Source organism: Protopterus annectens, chromosome 8.part0 (genome assembly GCF_019279795.1).
Source record: "Protopterus annectens isolate FY-2018-M chromosome 8.part0, PAN1.0, whole genome shotgun sequence".
In the NCBI taxonomy this organism is placed as follows: Eukaryota; Metazoa; Chordata; order Ceratodontiformes; family Protopteridae; genus Protopterus; species Protopterus annectens.
This window is the reverse complement of record NC_056741.1, coordinates 1,023,893,543-1,023,911,043: the sequence shown is the minus strand read 5'-3', so window position 1 is coordinate 1,023,911,043 and position 17,501 is coordinate 1,023,893,543. Positions and strand designations below refer to the sequence as shown.

At 41.3% G+C, this 17,501-nt stretch overlaps 1 protein-coding gene across 1 annotated transcript in view; it reads right to left on the bottom strand.

The window, feature by feature from the left end:
* LOC122809201 (beta-1,4-galactosyltransferase 3-like) overlaps positions 1 to 17,501 on the bottom strand; it is a 415,178-nt gene that overhangs the window by 131,004 nt on the left and 266,673 nt on the right. The window contains exon 4 of the mRNA XM_044080511.1: positions 3,360 to 3,547. Coding sequence (XP_043936446.1) covers positions 3,360 to 3,547 — 188 coding nt within the window. The remainder of the gene's footprint in view (positions 1 to 3,359; positions 3,548 to 17,501) is intronic.

The following is a 17,501-nucleotide window of genomic DNA, read 5'->3' as shown; positions in this document are numbered from 1 at the left end:
CTCCCCTAACTATATATTCTAACTCCAGGGTCGCACTGCAGTGGGGAAGGGGGCATATTCCATTTTCTTGCTAATAATACTTGTCAGGCAAATGAAGTCTCAGGCAAATGAAGTGTCAGACAAATTAAATTTCAGTCAAATGGGGTCAGGAAAATGAGTGTCAGGCAAATGAAAGTTAGGTCAAAAGAAGTAGACCCATATATATATATATATATAGAGAGAGAGAGAGAGAGAGAGAGAGAGAGTCATATTAGACTTTTATGGTTATAACCCTGTGCTTTCAAAGGCATACCATCTGGGAGGTCACCCTCTGGCACTCATCACATGGATGGCAATTAATTTTGCAGTGTTTTATCAGGCCACTGCCTGGCACTATCAGCTGCCGGCTTGCCATGACATTTACTCCTTGCCACTGTTTTTGTTGTTTGTTTTTTTGTGGGGTCACACTGTATGAGAGGTAAACAAGCACTGACTATGAGAATGAAGATATTTGTGTTCTCCCCACAGATAAATGTTACTGACAACATCTTGCAGTATACAGGGAATATTTAGATTGTATGATGATCGGTATGTGATGCCTACTGATGTGATTATCCTCACATACATTTTCCTTTTTCTTTCACAGCAGGCTACCTAGAAAAGATAAACAAAGGAAATGCAAATTATCTCATGCAGACAGTAAGGTCTTGCTGCAGGACCTCCATCTCTATGGATAGCTGATAATCGGCAGTAAGAAATCTGAACTGCCCTTTCATGAATGTGCCTGATGTGATGTGCTAAATGAAATAAGTGCTATTATTAGCCAGAGTAGAAATTATGACCAAAGCAGATGCCAGACCACTGACAAGAGTGGTACTGCCAAAGCGTGTACCTTCCACTTGGCACAGGAGCATAGTGCAACAATTGGTGGCCCATCTACCAAACAACCATTATCAGAGAAGGTGGAGTTCCTAGCCTTTCTACATGGGAAGCTGCAGTGGAGTCCTGGATATTGCAGCAGAGTTTAATTCTCTCCAACAATCTCTTTTGGAGATGCTCCAGGGGTGCATGCCTTTACATCAACAGGTAGCTGCATACTGTGTAACTACGTTGTGTAGTGTGGAGTAAATGCAAACACCATTGCTCTTTATATGAACATTAGGGCTTCAGAGTAGAATACCACCAATACAAAGTAAGGCCGCTCTTATTAAGTCCTGCCATTACAGTCTGTAGTATTCATTCATTCACTGGGATTCAGGTAATGGTGGCAGGTCTTATTTATGCTGGGAATTTTCCTTTGATGCATTCACAGGTGATTAATCAAGCTCCTCCATCATAGATATATCACTGTCTGATGACTGGAATGACACTGAATCTGAGAATGATGGCACCCAAAGTTTGGCACAGCCAGGAGTCACAGTGTTAGTGTTGAATACAAACAATTTACATTCCAGATTCCTACTCCAGTCACAAGACATGGCTTCTGCTTGAGGGACCTGCCCCAGACACTAGAAGACAAAGATGGACAAAAAGTCTCAAACTGGTCCAAATATGGATGGAAGTATCAACTTGTGGTGCAGTTCCCATTAGTTGCTGAAAACTCCATTAAGCATTGGGAAGACAGAGGTGTACATCTTGCCATTGTCCATAGATGCTGAGCTAGCTATCTCAATATCTGAGACCCAGCAAACAAGCAGGACCATCATAGAATGGCAGACTAATGACATTCGCAATTGTTCACAGTGATATGAGGGAGTGCATGTCCTAGATGTGTGTGTAACATCAAATACGTGCTCTGTAGGCAGCAAACAAGACCCACATCTCCCTGTGCACACAGGCAGCATGCCAGCCACATGTTCCATGGCTGTTCCACTTCTAAACTCCATTGGTGAGGGCTGCCTTTAATAGGGGAGGCCATGTTAGGCACACATAGTGCCACAGGATCACCATTTCTACTCCACCATCAAGTGTGGAGGACAGTAAGATAAGACATGGACCCCCACAAGGGTATAGAGCTCATGTTGCAGTGATTCACTGTACAAACCATCACTGATGTTCACACATGAACAACATGTTGTTGTTTGTCTTTCGGCTTTTCCCATTTAGGGGTTGCCACAGTGGAACTCTGGTCCACTAATGATAGGCAGTAGATTTTCATGAACGCTGAGGTGCCAACTCGACGTCCAACCTTCAACGAAGGCATGCCCATTTACGCATGTCTTTCGAATGCCCATCCAACCACAGGGAGGACATGCAGGCTCCACACAGAAGGCACTCCCCACACTTCAGCCAAGAATCGAACGGGAGAACCTCTTGCTGTGAGGCAACAATGCTACCACTGCACCACCGTGGATGTGCTTAAATACCTCAATAAAGAGGTCTAAAGTGTAACATATGAGTGGGCATTCGATGCCAAGTAGCTGGAACATTTATAGGCCCTTAAAGGTTCATTTGCATATTTCCCATTAGCTTCTTTCAAAGAATTTTTAAGGTATTGCATAGCGATTCTGGTTTACTAGGGTGTTTTTTTATTTTTTTATGTTTTTGCCTGTGTGGCTTTATTGTATAACTTTTTACTTGTTGTTTTAGGCAATTAAAAGGATACACATAAGTCACTAATCTGTTTTAGCATAACTAGCAAAGGAGATAGAAATGTTAAACAAGTCAGGATGTTTAAAACCCTTTGAGCAAACATTGCTAAATCAGCTAGAACTATAAATTAAATTATTTTCATTATGTTATTAAGGGGAATACAGTAGTCACTCCAGTGAAAGAAATCTACATTCAGAGCTGCAAGTGAATCATTCTTAGAAACCAGAACTTAACCTTGGTCAACATAGGACTATTTAATGGTTGGCTTTTAACAAGGTAAGTGGTGTTCTGCTACAGTATGATTGTACTCTCCACTGCCACGGTGAGTCAGTAGTTATACCAAAGAGTAATGATCAGGCCACTTATGTTTCTAAGAATTATTGAATTCATGGCAATGACTCCTTGTCTCATTATTTAAAGCAATGTGTTGTTTTGTTAAAGACATCTGCTTGTAATATAGAATAACACTTTGTAATAATTATTATTCATGCTGAGGATAAAACAGGAGGCAACACAATAGAACAGAAAATTGCAGTAATTAATAAGAAATTAGATGTATTGCTTTTACGATGCTTCAGTGATGACACAAAGGCAATTGGGTTTGCAGAAGTTGCTCCATTTTTGATACAGATCCATACATTTCATTTCTGTATGCCAAAGCAAATAATTTAACACAGCTCCAACTTTTGCATAAAGCAGCATATTTATTCTTTGCAGAATTATTATGCAGTAGAAGATAAGATTATTTTCATTGTATCATGATAACTTAGCAATCGACACAGCTGTACCTGTATTTAAATTTGTCCATGGCAATGGAAGCATGTTTGGGGAACAGGTCACAGATATAGGTGTTTCGATCATCCTCAGGAATAAGGTCTACATCGTGAAAGAAGATGCAGTCCCAGTTTTCATGTTTCATTGCTTCTTTAAATCCCACATTCAGCAATTTTCCCCGATTGAAAGTGTAGTTGCCTGCCTGAAGATATAAAAATGAAGAAGGTAAAGAAACAAATAAAGCATGACTCAGAAAGACAGAATTACTAGCAATAAGTATACTTCCCTTAGTAACTGTGTTTATGAAACACCCATGTATCCATATCCGGGCAACATCAAGGACTAATGGATTCATATGTAATATTGTTGTTTTATGTATATTTCAAAAGAAAGAATACATCTGCATAAGCATATTTGGGTAAATTTGGAGTAAGCTTGGCTAAGCTTAAATGGCTCTCAAGTTGATAGCCTAGTAACCACCTATGAACCTTTGAGTATTCCAGCATAGGCAGTAAGCTGTAAATAAACATGAATATGGAGACAGGACCATTCAAATGTAATTCGTGGAACTGGTGTCATGGAGAAGTGGAATAAAGCCCTGACTTTGGCCAAGATGATCTGGTTCAATTAGCAGTCTAGGCATCTGAGGTGCTGGCAGGAAGAGATGGTGTTCCCATCCCACAAGGAAGGGGTAGTGTGTGTCCATTCCCTTTTGTCAGTCCTTATGGACGCTGGTGATGCTGAAGTGTGGGGATGTAGATCAAAGAGGGGAAAGAGCTGTGAACATGGCTGAGCTGTCCTGGAGGTTGGGTGAAATGTTGCACATCCCTTTTGCATGTCCAGCCCTTAGATGTACCGCATAATCCATAGAGAGAAAGTGAGAAACAGGCTAGGCCACTTAAAGTAAAGTGATCTCTGGCTGATGGCAATTGTTAGCACCCTTGGATGCCTTTAGTCTTCAGGACTGGCCACAACACAGAGTTGGATAAGTCCAGGGGAGCAAGGAATTGCAGACCCGCCAATGGACAGGGGCACAAGGGTAGGAAGGCCATAGGATGAAGCAAGGGGAAAAAAAAGAAATAAAAAAAATGTTATTCTTGGAATCACACATTTTGGTATGCCAGCACCAGAAAAAAAAACTTAAGTTTATTGGAAAAAAAAACAGATGTTGGGAATCAGTAGGTGAAATATAATATTATGTTGAATCTGTGGCACTAGTCATTATTAAAAATAACATCAACCAACTCTGAGACTGCCACATCTTAGAAAAAACATTTTGTGGCAATTTCTGAATTTCGGTATATATTCCTCAGCTCTAAGCAATGTACCATTGTTTACTGTTAAGACGCTGGAACAACTGGCATAGTCCCATTAAATATATTACTGGTTAAAGTAAGGCTAGATTTTAACTCCTATAAATGTTGTCTGTTTACAGCAAATTACATTTCAGTATTGTATAATCACTGATACACATTCTTGAGAACACCTAAAACACAGTCTTTTCACAAATCTGCCCATCCCTTCCACACACATTCCAGATCACACATTTTATTCACTTTTCTTCTTCTATTATTTCAGCATTTTTAACACTGTAACATATCATGTTATTGTAGAAAATGAATCACTCTGCATAGTTCGATTCGATCTGAATACGTTTACTTTCAGCACACTTATACAACCACCAGAAATGCTTTTGGCAGTCCAATTGGACAAAAGATAACCCTGTAGGGCATACAAAGCTACTTCAAACCACTTCAGATGGCTTCATAAATGCCAGTCGATTCTCCCCATGGTAATGGAAAACAAATGAGCTGATTGGTGTGCAGCAGGAACAAACTACCCTCAAAAAATGTAGCCCATTAGATGGTGCAGTTTACCTGATTTTATATACCTCTATAGCTATTGTTTATTATTATTATTATTATTGTATATTAATCTACATGTATTGTATTATCTAGAGTCTGATTAAGTTCTCAATTTCATCTTGACAATTTTGCCATATAAATCAGTTTGCTCTGTACTAAAGATCCTTTCTTACCTCACCTCCTCGTATTTTTTCTGCTTTATTTTGTACTTACACGTACTTAATCACATTCATATATCTAGATAGATATAGCTATAGACATATAGATATGTACACACACACACACACACACACACACACACACACACACACACACACACACACCTTGGTATAATGGTTAAGGTGTTTACCTTACAGACAGAATATGCTAGATTTGATTCTTACAGGAGGTAATTAGCTTAGCTTAAAATGTCCCACAAGGGCAGTTAGCCTAGTAGTAACCTAGAAACACAAAGAGACGGCACTTCATTCCATCCACTTCTGCAGTAGATGCCAGCAAGAGTGCCTCCCTTTCTCCCTACAGGATAGGTGGGCAGTTGTTTTTTAACAGCCAACCTTTGTCCATCCAGATCTTGCATTTTCAGCACTGACATAGTCATTTGGGTTACAGGTAGAGCTCCATCATTTAGCACTTTAGAGTTATAATTTTATTCTTTCATTTTCAAAGGAATACATAATTAACTATCTACATGATATACTGTAAGTTAAACCTGATACTATTTGTTGTATGCATCACTTGTGTATGTCTTCATTTTTTGCTTGTAGTTTTCAGTCAATTCACTTAAGTGTATAATATATAAATACATATGCAAGTTCCAAAGAAATAAGGAATGTAAATGCGCATTGCACTTGAATAATAGTCTACCATGGCTGTGTAAAAAACAGACACCTATTTCATTAATGTGCCCCTTCAAGGTGAAACAGGTACATTTTATTAAATATTATACGTATTTTAAATATACAAATTTTCTCAACTACTGGACTGTGATAACAGACAACATACTATGAATGAGTCAGAACTTAGCACTCTGTCTATACGTTCCATCAATCTGTGAATACCTCCTTTCCCAATACCCTATTCTCTACCTTAATTTCAGAATCCATCTAGCCAATAAAAATAAATCTGCAGAATACCAAAGTATGTATGATGACAGCATTCTAGTAATGTTATAAAAATTGGTAGTATGCATTATTCATTCTTCACTGTAAACGTCATTTTACTGGGGTTTGTGACTTTTATTTGCATATATCCATAATAAAACATCCATTTAATTGACATTTATGTGCACCCAAGCAACTTATTATGAAGAAGATGACAGAGTAAGGAGGTGGTATCACTTGTTGCCAATGCACAATGTGGGTAGATTCAGAAAACCTTACAGCATTATGCTGAGAATATTTGTATGAGTGGCCATGTGCAGGTTGCATGTGTAATTCAGAAAAACCAAGATACATAACATACCTAGGCCAAATAATGTGGTTGGGTGTGCTATATGCTAAATATTATATAACGAGGTGCTATGTATGATTATGGGGCAACATAAGATGGCAAAGTGATTCAAAAATGTTTAAATGTCGCACAATAGAGTTGCACCCACTGTGTATTTGAACTTGGCCATGTGCCAGTTTTCAGATGGAATAAATCACAGAATTATGTTAGAGGTTTCCACAGCTGTACTAAATGTGGACCTGCATGAGGCTCTTAGTGCAGCTACTATGCCTGGTTGTGTGCAACATCACTCCAGAGGCCCTGGGTCATCTGACTGTGCTTAACATTCCATGGCCTCCATGACATCAACATTATGGACTGGTATTGTGTTGATACAGGCACCATTCAACAAATCGTGGAAACATGTCAACCTTGATTGTAGTCACATGGGAGTTGTGGAGCACCTATCCCAGTGGATCCTAAGTTATACTAGCTACAGGGACCTTTCAGAAACTGCATGGGGCAACAGTGGAAATATCTTAGATCTCTGCTTCAAGAAAACTCCATCAGTTTCTTGCCGCCATGTTTCAGCATGTGGGAGAGCATAAGTGGTTCTCACATACCCCAGAGGGAAGAGATGACATCATGTGGGAGTTCTATGATATAGCCAGGTTCCTGAGGTACTGTAGAAGTCACAGACTCTACCCACATTGAAATAAAGTCCCCGCCTGGTGAATTAGCAAGAAGGTACATAAACAGCAAAGTGTAACACTACATCAACTGCCAGGTGGTATGTATTGCATAGGGTATCATCTACAACGTATGTTCATAACACCCAAATAGTTTTCACAAATCCCACATATGGAGCACATAACCTGTATTACCAGTTTGCTAGGGATGACTTCCCACAAGGGCCATCTTGTTGATGATGCTGGATATGCCATGGAACCCGGTTCATAACATCCATAATAAATCCTCACAATCAAACAGACCAGGGTACAACTGTGCACTATCATAATCCAGAAACATATTACTAACCCTATGCTTGGGCTGTTAAAGGCATACTTTCACTGTCTGAATTCATCCAGTGGTGCCCTGCAGTATGACCCTGCTACATGTGCCAACACACTGATTGTGTGTACAGTGTCACACAATATTATACTTAGGAATAAGTTACAGCAGGATGGGCTCTAACAGGGTCAGTAGTTTCCAGCACAACAGTCAGCAGAAGTTGAGTCAGACAAGAGTAGCCACAGCAGGAAACGATCATGCTATATGGAGTTCTGCACAGTATACTGTGACACTAGCAAAGAGGTAGCAGATTGCACAAAGCTTCACAACATAGTAATCAAAAGTTAAGGAAATACACTACAATAAAAAATGATGCATGATAAACCATCATTAGGCTGTACTTACCCATGCACAGGCTGGCCATCCCATACATCAGACATAAGCAACTCAAGTTAGAATGTACAAAGGACAAAGTACAGTTATCATTTGTACTGATGGGGATGGGAATACAGGAGTGCAAGTCTTTCACTAGAAAGAGAGTGAGTGTGACTGCCGAGGTGTATAAAAACAGAACTGATATGAGGGGAGGTATAATATCAAGAAGGGCAAGGGTCAGGGGATGTGCATAATGTTCTGTGGGCTGGGGGTAGGAGATAGACTCAGCAGTTAGTGCAGGACCACAGCTTGGCCTACTGGACAGATTCAGGGCAGGCATGTCAGAGGGTTCGGCATCTTGTGCACACTTCCTGCCCACAAGAGCTGGCTCTGTCAGAAATTGAACTAGCTGTACCAAGACTCGGGCAAGATTCTGGTGTGTTTGACCTTGACCGATGTCTGCTAGGAGATGTGCCAGCATGCTGATCATCACAACCATACTGACACCGTCTCCTGGGAGTAGACACTTCCACAATAGATGTTGCTGTGGAAGTGCTAACACTGTGGAAGAGAGATCTTGCAAACCCATAGCTACATTGGATAACATCTGTGGATGTAGCACATGACTGGCTGTAAGGTCAGCCCTTGCTTTTTTAAGTAGCACAGAGAAGACATTGCATCGTCTAGTGTGCAATTCATTCTATCCAAAGAATCACGCATCCTGACATGAATTCTTTTAGGTCAGCATGCACACCCTAGATCAACTGTGTCTTCCATGGTAATAGCCTGTGCTGCCATGATGGTTCTGCACATATGGTGGGAGGGAAGTAACCATGACTCTGGCACTCACCATTACCAACACCCCTATATGGAACTCCCTGCCCATAAATGCTAGTGGCAGATTCTGACATGTGTCTACTGGGGCCAGCGCACTTCCCTGATCTATAATGCCCCTATCAACCTGTCCTCTCCCAGAAGTTTGTGTAGCTTGGGTATCCACAGAAATAAATACTGTATTCATCGTATGTGCAGAAGGTACATTGGTCAGACTCCAAGTGTGACAAACACACTCTGTACTCCCTGGCTGTGACAGCTCATCCCTGCCATCCTTTTATGAGGCTATAAATCATCAAACATCAGCTGGGGTAGTTCCACAGTGTTGGTGCTAGATAAATTATAACAGGTGAATACATCAAAGCAAAAAATATCCAGTTAGAGTGTAGTCCAATATCACAACTACACATGCACCTGATATGATTACAATTATAAACATGACAAAAAAGTAATACCCCTGCCAAATACCATGTGCAGTTCATAGGTTGGTACTAGGCTATCGGCCCTAGGGCCTATACAAGCCTAGCCATAACAATTCCCTGGCTATTTCTTCCCACAATATTTACTTCCCTGGACCCCTGTCTAGCAAGGTGACTGACGTGATCCCCGGGGTAAATTTCCTATCTCCCATCCAGTGGTCAAGGTTCCTTTTGAAGAGGGCCAAGGAGGTGCTCTGCTTGACATGTATGGGCAGTCTATTCCAGAGTATGGGGAGTCTCTGGGTCAGGAACCTATCCCTCCAGCATGTTTTGTTCATTGCAATGACAAGGTTTAGGTCCCTGGAGCATGTGGCTCTGATGGATTGGGATTTCTTTAAGTGTAGCATGTCCAACAGCAATGGGTTTGACATGGCCTTGTATGTTAAGCAGAGATCACCTCTGAGTAGACAATATGTGACAGAGTATAGCTGGAGTTTTTTTATTCAGTCAGCAAAGGGCATCTGCTTTAGGCCTGTGATTCTTTTAGTGAGGTGTTTCTGCGGCCTTTCCAGTTGTTGCATATGTCTTGTGAGGTACTTTCCAAACAGGGAATTGTACTCTATGATGCAGTACAGTAGGACAATGACCTCCTTTTTTCTGGATGAAAAGCCCTTAGTGATAAGGTGTGCAACATAGAAAGATTTCCTGATTGCTGTGGTGATGTGGTTATTGAAGGTGAGACCACTGTCCACCTGTGTTCCTAAGTCTCTTATCACACTTTTGGTGTTTAGTGTACTGCCACCTATGTGGTAATTCATGAGTACATGTTTTTTCCCAAAGGGGATAACTATACACTTCTTAGCATTGAGCTTGAGCTCATGGCTCTGGCACCAAGCATCTGTTTCTGTAAGGCCGTTTTGTAGAATATCCATATCATTTGGGGATTTAATAATGGCTCCAGTTTGCAGTCATCTGCAAACTTAGTTAGCCAGAGTCCCTTAGTGTTGGCCTGTACTTCAGAGAAGTAGATGCCAAACAAGAATGGTCCCAGGACTGAACCCTGAGGTATTCCACTTGTCACTTGTCTGGAGCTGGATTTGGAGTCGGCTACTTTTACAGTGTGGGTTCTGTCAGTAAGCCAGTTGGCAGCCCATCGAGTGATGTAGGGATTTATGCCCAGCTTAGTAAGTTTATCTATGATTTCACAGTGGGGAATGGTGTCGAAGGCCTTGGCGAGGTCCAGATAGGCTGTGTGGACCGCCTTACCCTCATCCATGGCTGTGGAGACTGATTCAAGGAAGTTAATCAGATTCAGGAGACACGATCGTCACTTCACGAACCCAAACTGGGTGGGGTCCAGTGTTTAAAGGTTGACAATGTCTTTGTTTATAAGTTCCATGACAATACGTTCCATGGCCTTGCAGATCAGGCTCATCAGACTGATGGGATGGTAGTTCCCAGGATCCAAGGTGGATCCCCCTTGTGGAGTGGGATGACTGTAGCTGTGCACCACTCAGTGGACATGAAGCCTGAGGTGAGGCTATGATTAAACATGACACTTAGGTGAGGTGCCAGTTCATTTTGTAGTTCATGTAGTACACAGCCAGGGATGTCTTCTGGTCCCATGGATGCTGTATTCTTAGCCTTGGAGAGTGTGTTTTTTACCTATGTGGCTGTGATTACCAGAATTTGGCAATCTTTCGGTATTGAGATGGGCCCTTTAGGGGTGAGGGAGTGGGGTGAAGTTGGCATTGAATTGATCTGCCAGGATATTGGTAATGTTCTTGGGATCAGTATATTTAATGCCATTCTGTTGTAGCTCAGAGCAGATCTGAGCATTGCAATTTAGAGTCTTGACATAGCTATAGAATGCCTTCTGGTTGTCTTTGGAATCTTTGGCAATTTTATTTTCGTAACTAGCTTTGGAGGATTTTATGAGGGATCTCAGCTTCTTACTGAGGCTGGTAAGGGAGTTTTTTGCATCCTGGGATTTTCCTCTTTTCTGCAACAGTTTCTTTCTTCTGTTGCATAGTTTGTTTATGACAGGGGACCACTAGATTGTCTTCCTTGGAGAGCATCTTGGTTCTATTTGGGATGACATGATTCATGCACGAGTGCTTTAGTGTAGGATTCAGCAGTCAAACTTTCAATCCCCGTTTGCATGGATGTCGTGAAGCTTGTCGCTTCTGACTTGAGTAGCATGAAGTTGGCCTTGGAGAAGGTTTTTACGGATGTTTCCTTACTGGGGGGTGGGGGTGGGATGTGGATGTCAAGGGTGATTAGCTTATGGTCAGACCTAACCAACGAGGGCATGACAACTGGTGTGGAGCATCGATTTCCCATGTTGCTAATGACAAGGTCCAGGATATTGGAGCCCCTGGTGGGACTATGGAGTAGTTGATCCAGGGCATTGGAATTTATAAATTCCAAGAACCATTGGGCAAAGGTGTTGGTACATGAGTAGTTTTCCCACTTAATGACAGGGTAGTTGAAATCACCCAGTTTTAGGGTGTTTGGTTGTATCTTAATATTTTCCAGTATGATTGAAAGGTGTAGTGAGAATCTTGGGGCATGGTGGGGGATCTGTAGCAAGCTATAATTTGGATTGCAGTCTTACCTAATGTTAGATGCACCTGGAGAATTTCGGATGCCTTGTGTTGGGCAACTAGCCTGGAGGTGTGACTATTCTTGGTGAATATGGACACTCCTCCACATTTAGTGTTTCAGTCCTGGTTTGGTGGCTGTAAAGTGTGGTAAGAGTTGTAGCCTGGTATTGCAGGGGTGCTCTCTGGAGCCTTGAACCAGGTCTCAGTTACTGCACAGATATCGAGGTTCTCCATTTTAGGAGTGCCTTGAGAGAGTGCATTTTGAGGTTTAGACTTCTAGCACTGAGTAGCATTACCTTCAGATTTTGCATACTTGTACCTGTTATGGTGGTGGTTTTGTCCATTGTGCCTTGCCTAAAAAAGGTACTCTAGGGGTGGCAAGAGCCTTAGCCAGTAACCTGAATCCCAGGAGCAACAGGTGCAGACCATCTCTGGCAAAGCATCATGGTTTGTCGATCATGTCATCCCAGGCAGGCATATACTGGATCCCCTTTGAATGACACCAAAATCTTAGTCAATTGTTGAAGTCAATCATTTTGTCCTTATACTGTGGTATCATTCTGGGTGAAGGCAGGATGCTAGTCAGGGTTAGGGTCATACCTGTCTGGGTCACATGATCCGAGAGCTCTTCCATGTCTCTTTTCATGTAGTTCAGGGAGGTATGTCTCAAGTCATTCACTCCAACATGGACAATGACAGACTCGTATTTGTACTTGTTGTGGAGTGACTTGAGTGCATGCGTTATGTGGCAGTGCATACATTATGTTGGCTATGGCTGTTGAATTCCCAGTGTACCTGTATACAATAAGTCAGACAGATTTAATGTAGTTTATAGTGACAAAGAGGTAGAAGACATGCAGTAACTGATACAATGAAATAAGACTCTATAACTGTGGCATCAGCAGTGGAAGCTCTCTGGGGCCTGTCCAACTCTGTCTAACACCCAGTACCAAACTATGGGACTCTATGGAGGTCATACTGCCTTTAAGAAATTCCAGGTGCTCCTCTGTTTCCATAAGAAGTGGTTCAGTCAACAGCCCACTAGCTGTTACTCTATGTTCCCATGCCATGGTTTCTGCTCTGAGGATGGCACCACAGATCATATACATGGCCTTGCAGTAGATCATTTCATAGCCATGGACAGGACCACCCACTGCATTCACATTAATGACACTCTCAACCCAAGAATGCTCACAGTAGGACTGTCTGGTTGCATGGACATCAATGAGCCATCAGCCATGGAGATGGTGGGCCTATAGTACCATCTGATTCACAAAATCTGAGAATTTGGGTTGGAGGTAGATGTGAATTGTACAGCAGCTGCAGCATTTTATTCTGTGTTCCCTGTTTTTTTTTGGGGGGGGGTTGGGGGGCATAGCTCTTTTGGCATGGAAAATAGGGAATTAACAGCCTTGTTCCTAGATGGGCTTTACAAATCCTTACCCTACTACTATCCTCCAAGGTCATATAGTATGCTGTATTTATGCCTGACAGTTAAATACCTGTATCCACAATTGTTATGCAAATTTCAGGCATGTATATATACTGAGCACATATTCCCTACAAAACATCACAGACGCTTCATTAAGTAAGCATGGATTACCACTACGAAAGCACTGCTACAAAGACTGTAGCTAATGACATATGTGGAATGCAAGCAATACTAAAATAGCATTGAACACTGCACTGAATATGAACTTGGGTGTGTCTCACATCTAGCTGCTGAACAATACTGCAGGCTACTGCATTCAGTATTCTTGGAATCTGTCCCTCAAGACACTTTGGCCAACACATTTAAAAGTACTGGAAAACTGACATTCCTTATAGGTATCAGAGTGTTGAACAGTCAAAGGCAATTGTTGCACAAAAGAAAGGATTTGTAAGAAGTAGGACTTACCTTATATAAGTAGATTTCTTAGCAAGAAAAACGTTTCTCAAAAATCACCCTTTGCAGGAATCAAACATTTCTTCCAGTGTTTTCTTCCATATCATGATGTGGATCTGTACTTCTCATCTAGTAAAATAGCTAGGGCAGGGTGAGAAGGGCAACTGCCTCACCTGCAAAGGGTTGGGGGTGCAATCAGCAGATCCAGACCTGTCTTTAAAGCAATACGGCCATTTGCAGTCAGTGTGTGGTCTAAACTGTAGCAACTCTATAATTTAAAAGTAAAAAAAGAAAATCTCTTTTTTTTTATCTAAAACCTGAGCACTGTAGTGCTCTGTGCAGGCATGGTATAACATGAAACAACTGTTTGCTATATGTGTAGCAAGCAGTTTGCTACAGTTTAAAATAAGATTTTTTAAAACTAAAATATGAGCATCGCAGTGCTCCATGAAGGCAGGGTATAAACTGTATCAACTGTTCACTATATCTCTAGCAAGCAGTTTGCTATAGTTAATGTACCAGGGCCCAGAAACAGGACCTGAATGGCAAGAGTAGGGTGGGGGCATGTCATGCATCAGGCTACCTTGTTGGTGTGCCAGTATAAAGAACAGCTTTTTTTTTTTGCTCTTCAGTAGAAGAGCTGGGGTGGTCATGGAACTAAAGGTAATTAATAGTTTTCTGGACATTTTCCAATATATTTTTTTTGAGAGGGAGCTTGTTCAGCCAGCTAAGTGTTTGTTCTCATCCCCATTATATCATATAGATTCACCTCTCAGGGTACAATGGCTTTGCTAATTAGGGCTCAGCTCATTATTTTTTCTGAATCACTTTATTTGTGTGACAGGCACACTAGATAAATATTGTGCAGATACCTACCTGATGCTGTGCAGACAACCTGAGCCCTTGCAGGCTGTTCTGTCATGTGTACTCTGCATATGATTTTAGGGGTGAGGGAACTGTCATGCTATTATATTTAACCATCTACTGATGGAGTCACTGTAGAACATGTACTCTTAACAGCAAACATAGGGTTGGAGGACTGCCATGTTTTACACCTTAAAGTGCTGTTGGAACTATAATAATACAGTAGCTATATATTCTGAGTTTGCCATCAGTCACACAAATGAGGTATGCATCAGTTCATGTAATTGTATGGAAGATGAGACATATGAGAACTGCTTTGGGCACCAATTATCTGCCATTATTCCTTGTGATTCATCAAGGTGAGCCACCGTGGCTAGAGAAAAGTTGGGGGGCCACAGAGGTAGTGTGAGGAGGAGTCCCATTTTTTTTCTAGGCATTCTGCATAAGGAGTAAAGCCAGATTCTCCTGCAGGAGGGCTATACAGGTCCAAAGTATAAGTCTGAAGCCTGTAATAATTGGACAAGGCTGTTACCCATGCTACTGGTATCCCATGGACAGGGGAGGAGTGCTTTCACCATTGCAGTTCCATGTGGCATTGCAATACCAGTGCCCTACATTGATGGGATGATGAAGTTAAATAGTAGTCCCCACCCTGTACCATATGTATAACTTACTTTAGATACAAAAATAGAGTGGCAGTGGGTGTTGTCCACACATTTTACATTCTGCTCTTTTTATGTCTCTAATGGCAGAGCAGATCGAAAGAAAAAGGTAGCAGCACAGGAGCAGGCTGGAGCACCTAAGAGAGAGCTGCTGTGAGTGCATCTGCATCATACTTTCTGGCATTAATACTAAGAGTAGAGGGATTAAAAAAAGACTGTATACCTTTAATACACCAGTGGCACATCAGTCAGTCTTGGCTTAGCTCAAAGGTAGCAGCACAATTGCACAATGTTAGAAGTGTGTTTGTGCATGCCTCACCCTGTACGGTTGGACAAGTGAAACATAATGATAAGACTCTGCTCTCACATTGTGAGACTGCCTGGAGATTCATCTACTGCTTCCACCCTCCCCAACCCCACAGCAGTGTTACCATGAAAAATAATACCTGTATATTTATCACTGCAGCATTACACAGGCCACATAGGTAAGACTGGGGTCCAAATGAAGAGATAATGAAATCAGCAGGAAAAGAAGAGTAGTATACCTGGAACTGAATTCATTCTCAAGTCTTGGTGAGTACAGATGGACACAGTAATAAGAACGATTAAGAGAATTTCATGTGATATAACAGAAGTAGGGAGGATATATTACTGTGCAGCTAACTTATTAACAGATAAAGTCTTACCACAAAAACAGAGCAATAAGGGAAAGGAAGGGAAGACATTGAATGCCACCGTGGAAGCACTGAATAGTGAAAACTATAAAGCAGTAAGCAATGCACTGTATCAAAAAGTATCAGGATCGTTCATACACTATTGCAAATAACAAACTAAAGATATCAGCGCTGGCAGAAAAGCTTAGAAGATATGGAGAAAAATTTAAAGGAAAAGTCCAAAATAAGCAATTCATTGATGACCCCAAAAAGTTTTATAGAGAACTGGGAAATAAAACAAAAGTAATAGAAAGACCTCCAAATAAGAAGAAATAGATACATTTTGGACAATATTTATGAAGACCATGTGGAACATAACTAAGATGCTAAATGGATAGAAAAATTAAAAGAAACAATAAGGAGTTTAAATGGACAAGATATGATATGGGATGACTTAACAGAGAGAGAAACTGAAACAATATTAAGAAAATCTCCTATCTGGAAAACCACAGGCCAGGCCCAGATGCAGTACCTAACATTTGGCTGAAAGTATTAACATGTTTACATGAAGATTTGGCCATGAGTAAGTGTTACTTATATGCACATCTGCAAGAGACATCAATCGGGTTAACAACATGAAAAATAATAGTCCTCCTTGTGATGCCCCTACACTGGCCCAGTAATCAAGGACCCTCAATCCTCACCACTAACATCAGTGAGGGATGTGCACATTCGGAGCATGACAAGTACACACACAGCTGTATATTTATCACTGCAGCATTGCACAGGCCACATAGGTGTACAATTTCCCTTAAGAGCACACATAGATCACAGTCAGTCTGGGGCTGGTTTCTCCCTCTCTCTCCAGATCCCCAATAAGACTCCCCACTGGCACAGCTATAGGGTTAAGATCACAGCTGCGTGGTCAAGCCAAAACCTCTAGCACCTTCTCTGTCCAATCAGTGCTTTGTGTCCCTACCCAAGTAGCTCACACACACACACACACACACACACACACACACACACACACACACACACACACACACACGCACACACACACTTTGAGATTTAATTTATATACAAGCACACAAATACTCCTAGGGAAGGCTGGCACAGGTTCACTAGCTATGCCCCCTTCTGCCCAGACTATAAGGTAGTAGCAGCTGCAAGCAACTACTCTTATTAGCTACTATAAGGCCCTTCCAAAAGGGTAACCAATTCTACTGTATAATGTTACTATTATCCAAATGGTAAGTGTGTCCAAGACTTTTAAGGCTATTTAAGAGTGGTCTGTACAGTGTCATCAAATACATATGCAAGTACTCTAAGAGCTTAAATATCTCTCAATAAACCAACCACAATTAAAAGGTTTAAATATATTAAATAATAAATAATAAAAGCACAAGACAATATTCAATAACTCAGCATAAGTTACAACAGAGCTCAAAATCACAGGAAAACTTAAATGGCTTAGTGGTAAATGGGGTGGTTATGGTGTCCAGGGTCTTGGGTTCAAGACTTGCAAGGGATGATCAAATACTTTAAAACAACATT